Source organism: Schistocerca americana, chromosome 2 (genome assembly GCF_021461395.2).
Source record: "Schistocerca americana isolate TAMUIC-IGC-003095 chromosome 2, iqSchAmer2.1, whole genome shotgun sequence".
Taxonomy (NCBI): Eukaryota; Metazoa; Arthropoda; class Insecta; order Orthoptera; family Acrididae; genus Schistocerca; species Schistocerca americana.
In genome coordinates, this window is record NC_060120.1 from 792,219,816 (window position 1) to 792,235,529 (window position 15,714).

At 47.7% G+C, this 15,714-nt stretch overlaps 1 protein-coding gene across 1 annotated transcript in view; it reads right to left on the reverse strand.

Annotated features, from left to right (window-relative positions):
- The window catches only part of LOC124594436, an 822,371-nt gene that overhangs the window by 775,619 nt on the left and 31,038 nt on the right, over positions 1-15,714 (reverse strand). The window contains exons 7-8 of the mRNA XM_047132812.1: positions 4,108-4,130; positions 658-842 (exon numbers count right to left, since the gene is read on the reverse strand). Coding sequence (XP_046988768.1) covers positions 658-842; positions 4,108-4,130 — 208 coding nt within the window. The remainder of the gene's footprint in view (positions 1-657; positions 843-4,107; positions 4,131-15,714) is intronic.

Genomic DNA, 15,714 nt, shown 5'->3' on the forward strand with positions numbered 1-15,714 from the left:
ACGAAGTGACATGGCAAGCTGTACTGTGGTGTGACTTTGCTCCACAACATAGTCACAGCTCAACCGTGTAGGACATAGTCACATGTCGTTTCGTTTGTCTATCAAAAACTGAATCTGCCCGTCACCTACTGACTTCTTTCTCCTTACTCGGATCGGGAAGCCATTGCATAGCAGGTATTTCCAGAATGTCGACATGATGATTTTCGAGGTGGAATGTGTCGTGAACATTCCTGATGGACACTCATACAGCCAAAGAAGTGGAACGTTTCTTGAACGGCCCTGGTGGAGGCTTTTACAACTAAGGTGGTCGAACACTTCCTGAATGGCCCAGATGGAGACTTCTACACCCAACGGGATGGAACGTTCCCTAAACGACCCAGATAGAGACTTCTAAAACCATGGAGGTGGAATATTTCCTGAACTGCCCAGATGGTGATTTCTCCAACCAAGGTCTGCGCCAAGTTATCCATTGTTGGGGAAAATGTGTCACTGAAGGGTGATTTGTAGAGAAGGACTAGCATTATCACCAAATCTTGGTTGAGGCTTTAAAACCTTTATGACTGTGCCTGGTATTTGAGAAGTGGGATGTGATGGAGCGCCACCAACCTGCTGTTGTTGCTGCTGCTGGTCGTGGTGGTGATGGTGGTGGTGGTGCGCGGGCAGCGGCAGCAGCGTGGCGGGCCGCGGCGACATGAGCGGGCTGGACTTGAGCGAAACGCTGCGCCGGCCCGTGTCCGGCGTCGCGGCGGCGCCTCCCCCCGCCGCCCCCACCGCCATTGCTGCTCCCGGCCGCAGCAGAGAGTCAGCACCTTGGCTCTCCAGCGACAGCGAGCGCTGCCGTGGCGTCGGGCCGGGCGGAGGCGGGGGGCCCACGGTGCTCCCCAGGCGGCGGCGTCGGGCACCTGCGCAACAGTGCCGGGGTCAACAAGTCCACCAAAGGAATCTGCTTAGAGGCCAGTTGCTGGCTGCATACCTGGGTAGCGAGTTCGTCTGTGAGCAGTAACTACACTTCCAGTTGCAAATATCACGAAACTATCATCACTAATGCAATGTGCAGTTACACTGGCCACCAATTGGAACCTTCTTTTCTGCATCTGGTTTCTACGTGGTTGGTTTACCTAAATCTAAGATTCTCTGTTCTAAGTAGATTTCTCTACTCCACCACATTTCCGATGTATAATATAACAATATTTTATTTGTAGCAGACTGCCAACATCAATAAACCTAAAGTAGAAATACCATAACTGTCTTTCTTTCTTTCTTTCTTCCGCTTACGCCATAGTCCTGCAGCGATCGCAGGGTCGGAGTGGTTAGAACGGATTTGTCAAGGTTAAGTTGGGGGGTGGCCGGATGCCCTTCCTGCCGCCACCCTGTACCCCTAGCGATGGAATCAGTGTACCCCAGCTGTCTGCATGTAGTATAAATCGTGAAATAGTGTGAACGTGTTTCAAATGTCTGCGACGCGTGTAACTGAGGCGGAACATGGGGACCAGCCCGGTATTCACCTAGTGGGATGTGGAAAACCGCCTAAAAACCATGTCCAGGCTGTCCGGCACACCGGCCCTCGTCGTTCACACGCCGGGCGGATTCGATCTGGGGCCGGCGCGCCTACCCGAGTCCAGGAAGCGGTGCGTTAGCGCGCTCAGCTACCCTGGCGGGTTACGAATACCATAACATAACGCGTAAATTATCCAGACAAAAAGTCATATAACTACCAAAACAGTAACAATAATTAGAAATTTTAAGGCCTTAAGAAGATAATGTTAACGTATTTTAACAGATGAGGCCATTATTGATTAGTCTATTTAATTTTTTTTCTTTTTGGAAAGATAGCTTCAAGTTAGATGAGTTAAGTCGTGACACGGATGCTCTTCTTTTTAAGATATCTCACTGTCTCTAAATGAGACTCAGCAGTGATCAATCGTTATTGAAGTATTGCAGAGTCCTTGATAGCGATGTTCCATGGTAAGAATACCTTGGTGTAATTTTTCTCCTTACTGATTGTTAACAGTGCCGAATTTATACGGGAAAAAAAATCAAGATGTGAAAGTAATAAATGGTATTTACTGAAGCCCTAAACCTCATTTTTTTATTTGACCCACAGTTCGGTGACAATCTTGCCTAAAAATCCGTGAACAGTGCTTCTAAAAGAAGTACAAGGACGTAACCTGATATTCGTTTAACTTCAAAGGTTTCATCAACCAACAATTTTGTATTGTTATATTGTAGAACAAAAGCAAACTGGTGCTTTTCATTTATTATTAACAATTTTCTGACTTGAGGGTCAATAAACACTCCATCTTACAACTTGGCTTCATTGATCTCGGTAAAAAACTCCACACGATTGACAGCTTCACTCTGTTTATCAACAGTCTTACAAAACTATGTATCTATAAGAGGAGCAACAACTTTTAAATCGGAGCTGATCATTCACTAATGATCTTTATATCTGATGTCATCTAGCAGCAGGGCCATGCTCATTTGTTACCTTCTAAAGGAGTGAAAAGTAATGATGTAAATTTATTATCATTTATATGTTGAATATACAAAGATATAAATAACAAAATTGTCTAAAATTTTAAAATGTCTCGAAAACATTTCGCGGAACTACATTTTTAAGGATACATTTTCATTCTTGTGCCAAAAATACAAAGGGCGCAAAATGATTGTTGGCCAGTATTATAGATAAATGACTGGTATGATCAAATCATTCAAAAAAGTTCTGCGTAGTAGCTATAAATTAACTGAACGTCAGAACTTTGAATTAAATCCATTATGAAGTCTGCACATTGTGTCAGGCTGTTTTAATCATCAAGATGCAGAGTACAATTGTACTGCCGTAAAGAGTTTCCGACCTATTATATTGCTAAAGAATTTTCAAAAATCAAAGAAGAAGTCGTGGTTACTTCGAGAAGTGATGTACATCAATGATGAGCTCACGCGGACGATTCACTGCCGACTGCCGACTGTACGTAGAATATGTTCTAGAATCTTAGAACATATGCTGAGTTCAAAGAGACTTCTCGATCAAAATGAAGTTCACGCCAAATGGCATGGATTCCGCAAACAATGGTCATCCTAAATTTAAATCACTCACTTAACGTCCTGAAAGCACTGGGTCAAGGCAGTTATGTACATGCAGTATTTCTTGACTACCCAAAAGCATTTTAATCAGAAACTTATCAATGGTTATTAATAGAAGTGCGACCATGAGAGATACAAAACAATATTTTTTACCGGATTGAGGATTTGTTGGTAGGGTGAATGGAGAATCATCGGCAGAAGTCGAAGTAGCTTCAGGTGTGCACTAGGTAACCGTGTTGGGAACTTCGCCATTCACGTCGTGTATTAATTACCAGACATAAAATAACCTCGATTTCCAGATGATGCAATGATCTACAATGAAGAACTGGCTGAAAAAAAGTGTATACATTTATAAATCTTAATACATTATCAAGTGGTGACTTGTTTTAAACGTCCATAAATATGGACTTTCACACTTTACAAGAGGGGAAAAAATAGTATACTCAACATCAAGAGATACAATTGAAATCAACTCATACAAATACCAGAGGGATTAAAAATGGAATGTGTGAAGTCCTTAAACATAGACGGCACCTCCGAAACGGCACCAAGAAGGCGCTGACCCGCGCGCCAATGGAAAAAGCTGGCAGCGCCCCACGTCCAGGAAGACAGAATTCAGCGCGCTCTGTCAACGCTGATTTAACCAGCCGGCAACCGCTGGTCGGTCCAGGTTGGTCGCAGATTTCGAGAGACTCAGTACTGAGTAATAAGAAGACGTTACTTAGCTTGCGTTCTGCGAGTATTAATACCGAGCTATGAAATTGCACGTAGGAGGCACAAGAAGGTGATCTTCTTTTCTGTTTCGAAATAAAGTGTTCATTTAATCTTCAAATGTTCTGTATGGATGATTCTGGATTCCTGCCATCGGCCATCCTAACTTCTGGAGTTCCTTGTTTATCACGTTACTGACTCCCACAGTAGCCGACACATGTGGAGACGAGGATTCCAGAATCTACGCAACCTACACTGTGGGCCGCTACTTCACAACGCGTCAGTAACATTTCTCTCTCTTCTTTCAGAGGCACATGCTCCTAATCGTGTTCTTTCTTTTGCCTTACTTCTACTTACAATTTGTTGCGGAGCTCCTCTCATTACACTGGCCTCTAAGCCGCCTCCATACCACCTGCGCCTACGCCTGCCGGTTGCTGCTAGCTTTGATCTAATGCAGTTCATTCACTTTCAGAGCCAACAAATGTTGCAGCAGGTGACGGCAGTTCTGCAGCTCATTAATGCATAAGACACTGCTGCATCGACTTCGCCACAACAGCCAGCCACATCCACGGCACCACCTCTATGTATTCCACCGTTCTGAGCTTTTTATTAACAACAAGAGGCATGAAACGAGTAGTGAGATTAGTTAGATGAACATTGTGCTACAATCAAGTGCAAGGCACTGAGAAACTTTCTTATCTCTTGTCAAAGGCCGGCACAGATGTTTACCAACTTGCTCAGGAGTTATTTCCAACTAGTAGGCCGGAGCTGCTAGTTTTTAAAGATTTTGTTTCCGGCCTCTCTTAGTATTACGAGGAGTAGGTAGAGGTTGCTGCAGTTACAAGTTCTTTTGACTGTGGAAAAAGCTGGAACAGACATACCGTCAGTGTGTCACTGAACTTCATGGTTTGACGCGGAGTTGCAAGTCAACTTAAATAGTGGCAAGACAGTGGCGTTACTGCTCCTGTCGAGGCTAGTCAATGGGATTCTTCCTTAGTAATGTTGCCAAATCCTTCTGGAAGACTTCTTCTTTAAGTTGACTATAAATCCACTGTGAATCGCCAAACAATAATCGATACATATCCGTTGGCTCGCCCTGAGAAATTGATGGACAGGCTTGGTGCAGGCCGCTATTTAAAAGGAAACTGACTTACGCTATGCGCATTTGCAAATTCCCCTAGACGAGGAGCCACAGAAAGCGTTTGTGGTGAACACATACTTCGGGCTGGTGAAATTCTTGCGGGTACTCTTCAGCAGTGCTGCTCGTCTGCCATGTTCCAACGCTGTGTAGAACAGCTTAATGCAAAATGTTCCATTCAGTTGGTTTGTTGGTTGGTTGGTTTGTAGGGTAAAGGTACTATACTTCATGGTCATGAGTCCCTCCATTCTGTTCAAATTCGTTGGACGATATGGTGGTGTCAGGACGTACACCACAATAACATATCGATAACAATCGTACGCTTTTCGAAGTACTTTCAGCTGTAGGTTTGAAGTACGCCGAGACAAATGTGGCTTTTTCAGAGTGAAACCTATTCTCGGGCCATGATATTAATAGTCAAGCTGAACATCCCCTTCAATCGCATTAGCTGGCCATCAGGGATCTCTCTGCTCTGCTGGAACGTGACAGAATTTCAGTCAGTTCTCAGGAAGTTGAAATATTATATCCGGTTTACACCCAACGCAGTCAAGATCGCGGCCCCGTTGCATCGTTTGCGCCGAAGGAATGTGCATTTTGTTTGGACGAAATAGTGTCAGGATGCGTTCCAGAAGCTTCAAAATCCCTTGTTGAATGACAGATGCCTTGTCATTTCGATCTCGCTAAGGCTGTGGTTTTGGCAGTGGGCGCTTCTTCGTACGGAATCGGAGCTGTGCTCTCGCACAGATAGGGTTCACAGGACAGGCCGATTACTTTCGCTTTCGTTTTACCTAGTGATGGATCATAAGCCACTTCAGTCTTTGTTTCATCTGTCCAAACCTGTTCCGCCACGCTCGGCTCAGAAGCTGCGACGCTGGGTTTAGCTATTATCAAAGTATCAGTACGAATTGGAGCACAGCACTGTGTGGTAGTGAAACATGGACTGTGGGAAAACCGGAACAGAAGAGAATCTAAGCATTTGAGATGTGGTGCTACAGATGAATGCTGAAAATTGAGTGGAGTGAAAAGGTAAAGAATGAGACGATTCTGCGAGAATCGTAAAGGAAAAGGAATATGTAGAAAACACTGACAACACACTGTTGAGAAATCAGGGAATGGCCTTCATGGTACTAGAGGGAGCTGTAGAGGGAAAAAACTGCAGAGGAAGACAGAGACTGGAGCACATCCAGCAAATAATTGAGGACACAGGTTGCAAATGTTACCCTGAGGTGAAGAGATTTGCGCAGCAGAGGAATTCTGGGCGGGCCGCATCAAACTAGGCAGCAAACTGATGACTCACACATTGGACAGATGGCTCCACAGTGTCGCGGTTGTGCTGAGAATGTATTGGTCTCTTTTGGAACATTCCTTGGCTTATTGTTGTGAACTCTTTTAGTAAATATTCGTTTGCAATGCCCATGAACTCGACTACGTCGCGTAGTACTATTCAGGGTTTGTAATCTATTTTTTTGCTTGGAAGGTTTGCCTGAAGTGTTGGTTACGCACAACGGACCACAGTTTGCGGCACGGGTGTTTGAATAGTTTTGTGCAGCCAATAGTAGCAGTGCTCCGTATCGTCCTCAGTCGAACGGGGACGTTGAACGATGTGTGCTTACGTTGAAGCAACACATGAACAAACTACGTGCCTCCCAAACACGGGAGCAAGCTCTGCTGCTCTTGCTGGCAACGTACCGCTCCTAGCTCTGCGACGGTCCGTCGCCGGCGGCGCTCCTAGACGGCCTGCGCCACCGCACGCTGCTCCAGTTGCTGCAACCATCGCAGCGCACGGCGCCTCCCACGCTCCGCAAGCATCGCTACGCGTCTAATGAGTCTGTTCTTTTCAGAGTTTTTGATCGTACCAGGTGCTAGGAAAGAGAACCGATTGTTCGAAATCTTTTCGCTTGCGTGTACTGGAATCAAAGTTCAGCTGAGTTTCTGCGCCGCCATCAGAACTAGATTGTGCTCGTCCACTGCGAGATACATCCACAGATTTTCTGTCCCCAGATTCGCATCTTACTGGGATTGTCACCCACTCTGTTTTTCGTCGGACCGGCTCTGGAAGAGGGTGGACGCCCTATCCGGGGTTTTCCGATCGGCGTTCCCCTCGGAGAGCTGGGCGGATGTCGGAGCGCGAGTGGCGGCTCGGCATGGGTCCCAGTTGCGACTCCCGGCTCCTCAAGCCCCCCACCCAGCTTCCTGCCCCTCTCCCCCCTCCCCCGCCGCTCAGTTGTCGTAAGATGATAGCTCCATAAGCAACAACGGTGCGGCATTTTTTTCAACGCTGATTTAACCAGCCGCCCTTCGCTGGTCAGATCAGTTCGATCGCAGACTTCGACAGCATCAGTACTAAGTAATAGGAGGAAAGGTAATCATGGACCATAGTAGGCTGCAGTGTCATGTTCATTTAATCGTACGATTACTTAATTTCAACTAATCACCACTGTCAATCACATTTGTAACATCTGTATTTCATGTCAGTTTCAAATACCTCTTAACTACAAGTAATTCTTTTCTTTCTTTCTTTTGGTACCGCCTTTATCCCGCATTGTGCGCAGGGTCGGTAAGGTTAAGGACGGAATTGGCACAGTTATTTTGTAGGGATTGCCGGATGCCCTTCCTGCCGCCACTCCATGCCCCCGGGAGGAAATTAGTGTACCCCAGCTGTCTACACCTAGTGTAAATCGTGAAATAGTGTGAATGTGTTACAAATATCTGCGAGTCATGTAACTGAGGCGGGACGTGGGGACCAGCCCTGTATTCACGTAGTAGGATGTGGAAAACCGCCTAAAAACCACATCAAGGCTTGCCGGCACACCGGCCGTCGTCGTTAACCCGCCGGGCGGATTCGATCTGGGGCCGGCGCGCCTACCCGAGTCCAGGAAGCAGCGCGTTAACGCTCTCAGCTATCCTGGCAGGTCTTTTAACTACAACTAATAAGTAGCCATATCCCGTCATTTTACGAAAGGATCCACACTACGCTGACACCTCTTAAGAATGTAATCTGAACTTGTTGCTCGTAATTAAGAGTGATTTGAAAATGGTGTGAAATACAGTTGTTACAAATGTGCTTGATAGCTAATCACACGATTAAATAAACATCGCATTGTAACGTACTACGGACCATGTTTACGCTTATTAAGCATCTGGAGGCTGTGGATCCTCACAAATACAAAGTTTTAAGGAAGACGTTACTTAGTCTGCGTTGTGCGAGTAGCAATAGCGAGTAATGAAATTGCATTTAAGAGGCACAAGAAGATAAGTTATTTTTCTATTTAGAAATAAAGTGTTCATTTAATCTTCAAGTGTTTTGTACAGATGATTTTGGATCGCAACTTGTCTCCTTCCTGGGAAAAGGAAGACAGTATGCAAGAGAGATTCCTTACAAAACACTCGTTCTACTCACCTCAGAATATTTCTCAAGTTTGAGACGATTGCCAAATAGGACTAACATGAGCTATAGAGCGCAATCGAAGAAGGGCAGCATTAGTGGTGATTGGTTTGTTTCATCCACGGGAGGGCTTCAGTTAGGTGGAAGTCAGATGATGAGAATCACGGCGAAAAATCCTACTTATATTCGAGAGAAATTGGTAAGTGAGGAATTTAAATATAATACAAAATAAAACAATAAATTAATCAGTGTTTTCCATAGTAACGACGAAGACTTATTACAGAGTGCATAAAGGCATTTTAGAAAACCACTCCTCTAACACTCCATGAGTGAACAGAACAAGAAGAAACCTTCATACGTGGTAAAATGCATAGAACGCTGTCCCATGCACAATACAATTGTCTACAGAGTACAAATGTGGTTTCTGGCTCGTGTTTAGCTTCTTCAGTCTGGAGCAGAGACCTATCGTTTAAACTACAAGGACCAGAGCAGATATCGCTTCCTCAGTAGACTATCACAAACAGTACAAATGAGCCTAGATGTTTATAAACTATAATGCAGTCAGTTACCTATTAGCACTAAGAGACCATGTATGTTTATGAATATACATTTTTCTGTAAACGATTTGCTGTCTTGGAGCCACTGTATGTGGCGTGGCTCCTTAAAACATATTCATTACTGTTTGTGGTATTTCACCAAAATTTCCGTATGGCGAGTTTTATTGATGTATCACTTGTTCATGCATTTGGATCTCCACCAATAATAAGATCGACCTGCAGAGGTACTACTGAGTATACTGGTTATGAAGTCATGCAGTGTAGGACACCATTCAGGAGGAGTACTTATACGTTAGTAACGTTACTATCGGTTTCTGTATGAAAATACTGTATAATCACCAGCTTTGGGGAGTGCGCCATTTATTTCCCACATTCAAGACATGCTGAGGATGGATAAACTGTGTACAGTGGCGATGACGATTCACTGACGGCAGTAGCTATCCGCTGTAGGTAGTGTGTAGGCTGTACCTAACTATCGAAGTAGTTCCACGACATGCTGTGTAGGTGAAGCTATAAGTAACACCCTCAGCCGTGTGCTTGTCTTTTATTATTTAATTACTACCGGTTTTGGTGGTCCATTTCACAATAATCAAGCCTATCTTTGGCATATACTGGTCGCACAATGAACAAGAATCATCATCATAAAATGACCAGAAACCACTGGAGTCCACAGTGAATCTGATGCAGTTCATCAACACAATCCCAACAGTTCAGTTGAAGGGCTGCATCAGATGCACCACACAAGTTCTGTGGGTGCTGATGGTTTCTGATCACTTTATAGTGATAATTCCTGTTCATTACTTGACCACCATATGCTGTAGAGAGCCTGAAGGTGGTGGAGGGGACCACCCAAACCGGTCACAGTCACGAAATGGAAAACAAACACAGAGCTGACGGTATTTATTATAACTTCATGTAAATTTGTCAGCTGTTGTCTCAGTGCCTACCTTAAAAAAAAAAAAAAAAATTGCCACATGCCATGTATATCGAGACATAATGTTCAGTAGCGAATTAGCGAAACGGCCATTGTGATGAGTCAGAGCCAGCAGTACCTGACACCTGTAGATAGTGCGTCCACAGTATGCAGGTAACAAAGCCGTTGGTGTGCAGTAGCGACACGTCATAGTGATAACCCACTGACACCAGTACTTTCCTTACAATTTTAGATAGTGCATCTGTCCCACTACTCAATTGATATCTGCACCCAAGATATGCTGCACACACATATATGTAGGAACACACTCGCTGGCAGCAGCGGGCGATGAGACTGAAAGCACAGTGGGAGGGTCAAGGAGCAGTGCACAGTTGAGATACAGCTATGGCAATGACTCACAGCAGCAGTACCTTCCACTTGTCGTAGTATCTCACTACTGAAGTAATGTCTGCTTTCAATACGTGCTGAGATTATGGAGGTACTGTGTGATGACTCGCAAGTGGCACTAGGTGAGACGATGGCGAGATCGTTAGAAAGTTCAGTATGTAGTATATATAGTGATGTTGTTGTGGTCTTCAGTCCAGAGACTGGTTTCATGCAGCTCTCCATGCTACTCTATCCTGTGCAAGGTTCTTCATCTCCCAGTACCTACTGCAGCCTATATCCTTCTCAATCTGTTTAGTGTATTCCTCTCTTATTCTCCCTCTACGATTTTTACCCTCCACGCTGCCCTCCAATGATAAATTGGTGATCCCTTGATGTCTCAGAACATGTTCTACCAACCGATCCCTTCTTCTAGTCAAGTTGTGTCACAAACTCCTCTTCTCCCAAATTCTATTCAGTACCTCCTCATTAGTTATGTGATCTACCCACCTAATCTTCAGCATTCTTCTGTAGTACCACATTTCGAAAGCTTCTATTCTCTTCTTGTCTAAACTATTAATCGTCCCCGTTTCGCTTCCATACAGGGCTACACTCCATACAATTACTTTCAGAAAAGACTTCCTGACACTTAAATCTGTACTCGATGTTAACAAATTTCTCTTCTTCAGAAACGCTTTCCTTGCCATTGCCAGTCTATATTTTATATCCTCTCTACTTCGACCATCATCAGTTATTTTGCTCCCCAAACAGCAAAATTTATTTACTACTTTAAGCTTCTCATTTCCGAATCTAATTCCCGCAGCATCACCTGATTTAATTCGACTACATTCCATTATTTTCGTTTTGCTTTTGTTGGTGTTCATCTTATATCCTCCTTTCCACCATGTCCATTCCGTTCAGCTGCTCTTCCAAATCCTTTGCTGTCTGACAGAATTACGTCATCGACGAAACCTCAAAGTTTTTGAAACTTCCTGGCAGATTAAAACTGTGTGCCGGGCCGAGACTCGAACTCGGGACCTTCACCTACCTTCCAAACTTTACAAAAGCTCTCCTTCGAACCTTGCAGGACTAGCACTCCTGAAAGAAAGGATATTGCGGAGACATGGCTTAGCCACAGCCTGGGAGATGTTTCCAGAATGAGATTATCACTCTGCAGCGGAGTGTGCGCTGATATGAAACTCTCTGGCAGATTAAAACTGTGTGCTAGTTCTGCAAGGTTCGCAGGAGAGCTTCTGTAAAGTTTGGAAGGTAGGAGACGAGGTACTGGCAGAAGCAAAGCTGTGAGGACGGGGTGTGAGTCGTGCTTGGGACGCAGTCCGGCTTTCGCCGCCGTGCAGTGTGGACGTGTTGTTATTTCCGCCTGCGGAGCGCGCGCGCTCGCTGTTGTTTACATTTCAGCGGCCGTCACTTACGTGTCGCTTACGTGCACTAGAATCATGGCCAACCGTTTTCGAAAATCAACTTTACGTTTCAACTTCTGCAACGAATACGCACGACCAAAGGCCTTGGAAGTGGAACGCTTCCTACGCGACGTTGCTAAGATCCCAGCTTCTGACATCTTGGGCATCCATTTGTCCATATTAAGCAGTACTGTGTACGTCAAAGTCGTCAATGACGCGGTATGTGAAAGAATACTTCGTGATACCAACCATGGACTACGCTTCTGCCACGCCGACGGCAATGTCGGAGCGGTCACTGTCGACCATGCCGGCTTAGGAATGCGCACCATACGAGTTTTCGAACTCCCGTTCGAGCTCCCGGCGGAAGACGTTATCGCGGCTTTCCGTCCCTATGGCACTGTACATGGCCACACTGCCGAACGCTGGGCGCAATTCCAAACGTACCCTGTTCTTAACGGTGTACGGCAGATCACCATCGACCTCCATCGCCACGTGCCATCTTACCTGCAAATTAGCGGGTGCCGCGCGGTTGTCATATACGACGGCCAACCCAAGACCTGTTCCGGGTGCGGCAAAGAAGGCCACCTCAGATCTGAGTGTCTTCAGAGACGAATCACCCAACTGCCAGCCGCTACCGTGGCACCTCCGGCACCGACGACGGTTTTACCGATCACCTACGCATCGGCGCTCTCTTCTCCTCCCACCGGCCGCCGCCCATCGGACCATGCACCAGTGACCCTTCCAGCTGCTACGGTTACAGCTGGGGCCGACGCGTCGCGCTCAAAGCCTGACGCTACTCCGGCGCCACTACCAACAGCGACGACTTCCGACACCCCCCCGCCTGAACATATGGACGCCTCTTCATTGGACGTTCCCGCGACGGCCTTCCTCTCAGAGCGACGCGACTCCCTCCCGTCTTCCGACACGGAGGGACGAACCCCCAAACAACGTTCACCTAAGAGGCGCAAGAGGAGGCGCCGTACGGTCTCGGAACGAGACGGATCACCACCCCCCGATGCTCCAGAGGCCGTCCGACACGACGAGGCCTCGGAGAACCTGCACGACGATACGAATGACGACAACATGACGCCGACTGTGGATACGTCGATGCCTACTCTACTGGCTCGCTCAGGTGCTCCTGAACCAATGGACTCCACAGATGCGACTGCCGCCGGGACGTCCTCTGCCCCTACGACCGAAGTGGAACGTACGACCATCACAACGACAACGCCTTCAATGGTGTGGAGTGAGGACGTCGATGAGGCCCCGGACCACACGCTGGGGACAGAGTTACCCCAGACGGAAGCATCGTTACGCCGCTGATAATGCCGTCGGGTGACGTACGGCACGACCCACCGTTGCCTCGTCCCTCTTCATCCTCCGCCGGTGGAGTTCCCCTCCACGGCGGGGTACGGCTCCAAACCTACCGAATAGCGACGATCAACACTAACACCATTAGCTCACCCGTGAAACTTCATCTACTGCGAGAGATGATATGGGCGTCGGACGTCGATATCGCACTACTACAGGAAGTACACCTGGCCACACTTCCAGACGTCGCGGGATATAACACTTATCCTTCTCCTGGTGATCACCTGGGACGCGGCGTAGCCATCTACGCCAGAGAAGGTATTCCAGTGGCCGATATCACATACCTTCCATCTGCCAGAGGCATGGCCGTCACCGTCATGGGGAAGCGTATCGTCAACATTTACGCTCCGTCAGACTCCACCCGCAGACGCGACAGGGCACTCTTCTATTCAGAAGACATCGCTCCTTTGTTTCTTCGACGCTGCGACCATTACTTGATTGGGGGTGATTTTAATTGTGTCTTGCACCCTAAAGATCAAGTGCCCCACTACAACACCTGTCAAGAACTGCGTCTTGTCGTCCGAGATCTGTAGCTCCGCGACACTTGGGAAGTTCGGCACGGCGACGCGCCTGGACATACTTACCAGACGAGTCACTCCGCGATCCGCCTTGATAGAATTTACGTCTCTCGGGAACTCACACCTGCAGTCCAAGGTGCAGAACTTTGGCCCCTGGCCTTTTCGGACCACTGTGCCTACATCTGCAACATTCTCTTCCCCAAGCAAGTGGTTTGGCGTAGTCGTGCACCCTGGAAGCTAAACACCTCCCATCTTCATGATCCCGAATGTCTTCAACGTGTTACCGAGACATGGGCCACCTGTGAACGTCGCTTACCTAAATACTGCACGACCTTGACCTGGTGGCTAGAATGTGCCAAACCTGCCATTCGACGTACTTTGATTCAGTATGGAAAGGAAGTAGCTATGTGGCGCCGGCACACTACCGACTATTTCTACGCCGTTCTCCGCGACCTGGACGCCCAACCGCCCACCCCCGACACCCAGAGGGAACGCAGCAGGATTAAGGCGCAAATAGTAACTTTGACACGCTGTAGACTGCAGGGGGCTATGGTGCGAACCCGACGTCAAGATTCGGCGGAACAAGAACACCCGACCATGCATCATATCGCCTCCGATAGGAAACATCGACGACGACAACTCATCACCGAGATCACCACCTGTCGCGGCCAGCACGTCACTTGCCAGGCCGAAATCGTCAGTGCCTTTGTCGACCACTACCGCACAATGTACCAGGAGGAGACTACCAACAACCACGCTGAGGAGTCCGTGTTACCACACGTAACTCGCACCCTCACCAGCGACGAAGCGGACGAGCTGATGGAGCCCATTACGCGTGACGAAACCCACGATGCAATCAAAAAAGGTTCTCTGATTAAGTCACCTGGTGTCGACGGATTGCCGATAGAATTTTATCGCGCTTTCTTCACACTAATGGCGTCACGGTGGACAACGATGTTTAATGAACTGCTGACGATGGGGAACGCCGTACCGCCGTCCTTCGTCACGGGAATTATTATACCCATCCACAAACCGACACCAGGTGTGACGACAGCACATTACCGTTCTCTGACTCTGCTTAACGCAGACTGTAAAATTTTTACACGCCTACTGGCAACGCGATGCCGCAAGATCCTGCCTAGCATTCTATCCCCGGAACAGACAACTCCAGGCGGCTCAGTTAATATACAAACGGCCACAGGAGAATGTCGCGATTTAATTGCACTGGCAGCGGCGTGCAGACTCCGCGCCGCAGTGGTTGCCATCGATTTTGACAGCGCATTCGACAAATTGCGGCATCCTTTTCTGTTCTCAGTGATGAACCGCATGGGTTTTCCACCAGCCTTTATCGACGTGATCCGGCGCCTGTACGGCACCGCCGAATCTCTGATTCAGGTTAACGGCCGTGTGGCGGGACCAGTGGCGATCCGGCGTTCCGTACGGCAAGGCTGCCCACTTTCGACCCTACTGTATGCCATAAGCTTGGAGCCACTCATCGGGAGTCTGACGAGCCACCTTTCTGGTCTCACTTTGCGACAGCACAGTTTTCGATGTCGTGCGTATGCGGACGACCTCCTCCTCTTGATCCGCTCACGGAGTGAAACACACACGGTACTTGATTTGATATCAACGTACGGCATTGCAGCGGGCAGTAACATGAATCTGGCTAAATCCGCGGCGATGCCCATTGGACGCGGCCTCTCACACGAAGACCTAGCACCTCTCCCGTGTGTACAACAACTACGATATCTTGGTATCATTTTCACCTCCACCGTGTGCCGCTCCGCTGCCATCAGTTTTCGGCGTGCACTCCAAACTATCCGCACGACGGTGCGACAAAATCTTCTCCGACGACTCGATTCTTTACAACGTGTCCAATACCTCAATCAACATGTGGCGGCCAGAATGGTCCACATCGCACAGGTCCTCCCGCTGCCATCAACTATTGGACGCAGCCTCCAGGCTGCCCTCGGATACTTCCTTACGGCCGGTACGATCTTTAAGGTCCGCTGCGACACGCTCACCCTTCCCCCGCGAGCAGGAGGCCTCGGCCTTGTCAATGTGCGACTCCGAGCGGCGTCCTTGTACATGTCCACCATGCACAAGCAGTGGCACGGGGGCACCTCCCTTACGCGCAGCTTGCTGGAAATTCTTGTGCCCGCGACCATAACATCACGAGTACCAGTCGGACACATCAAGCATCATTTGACGCACATTTCTGATTTCATCGTC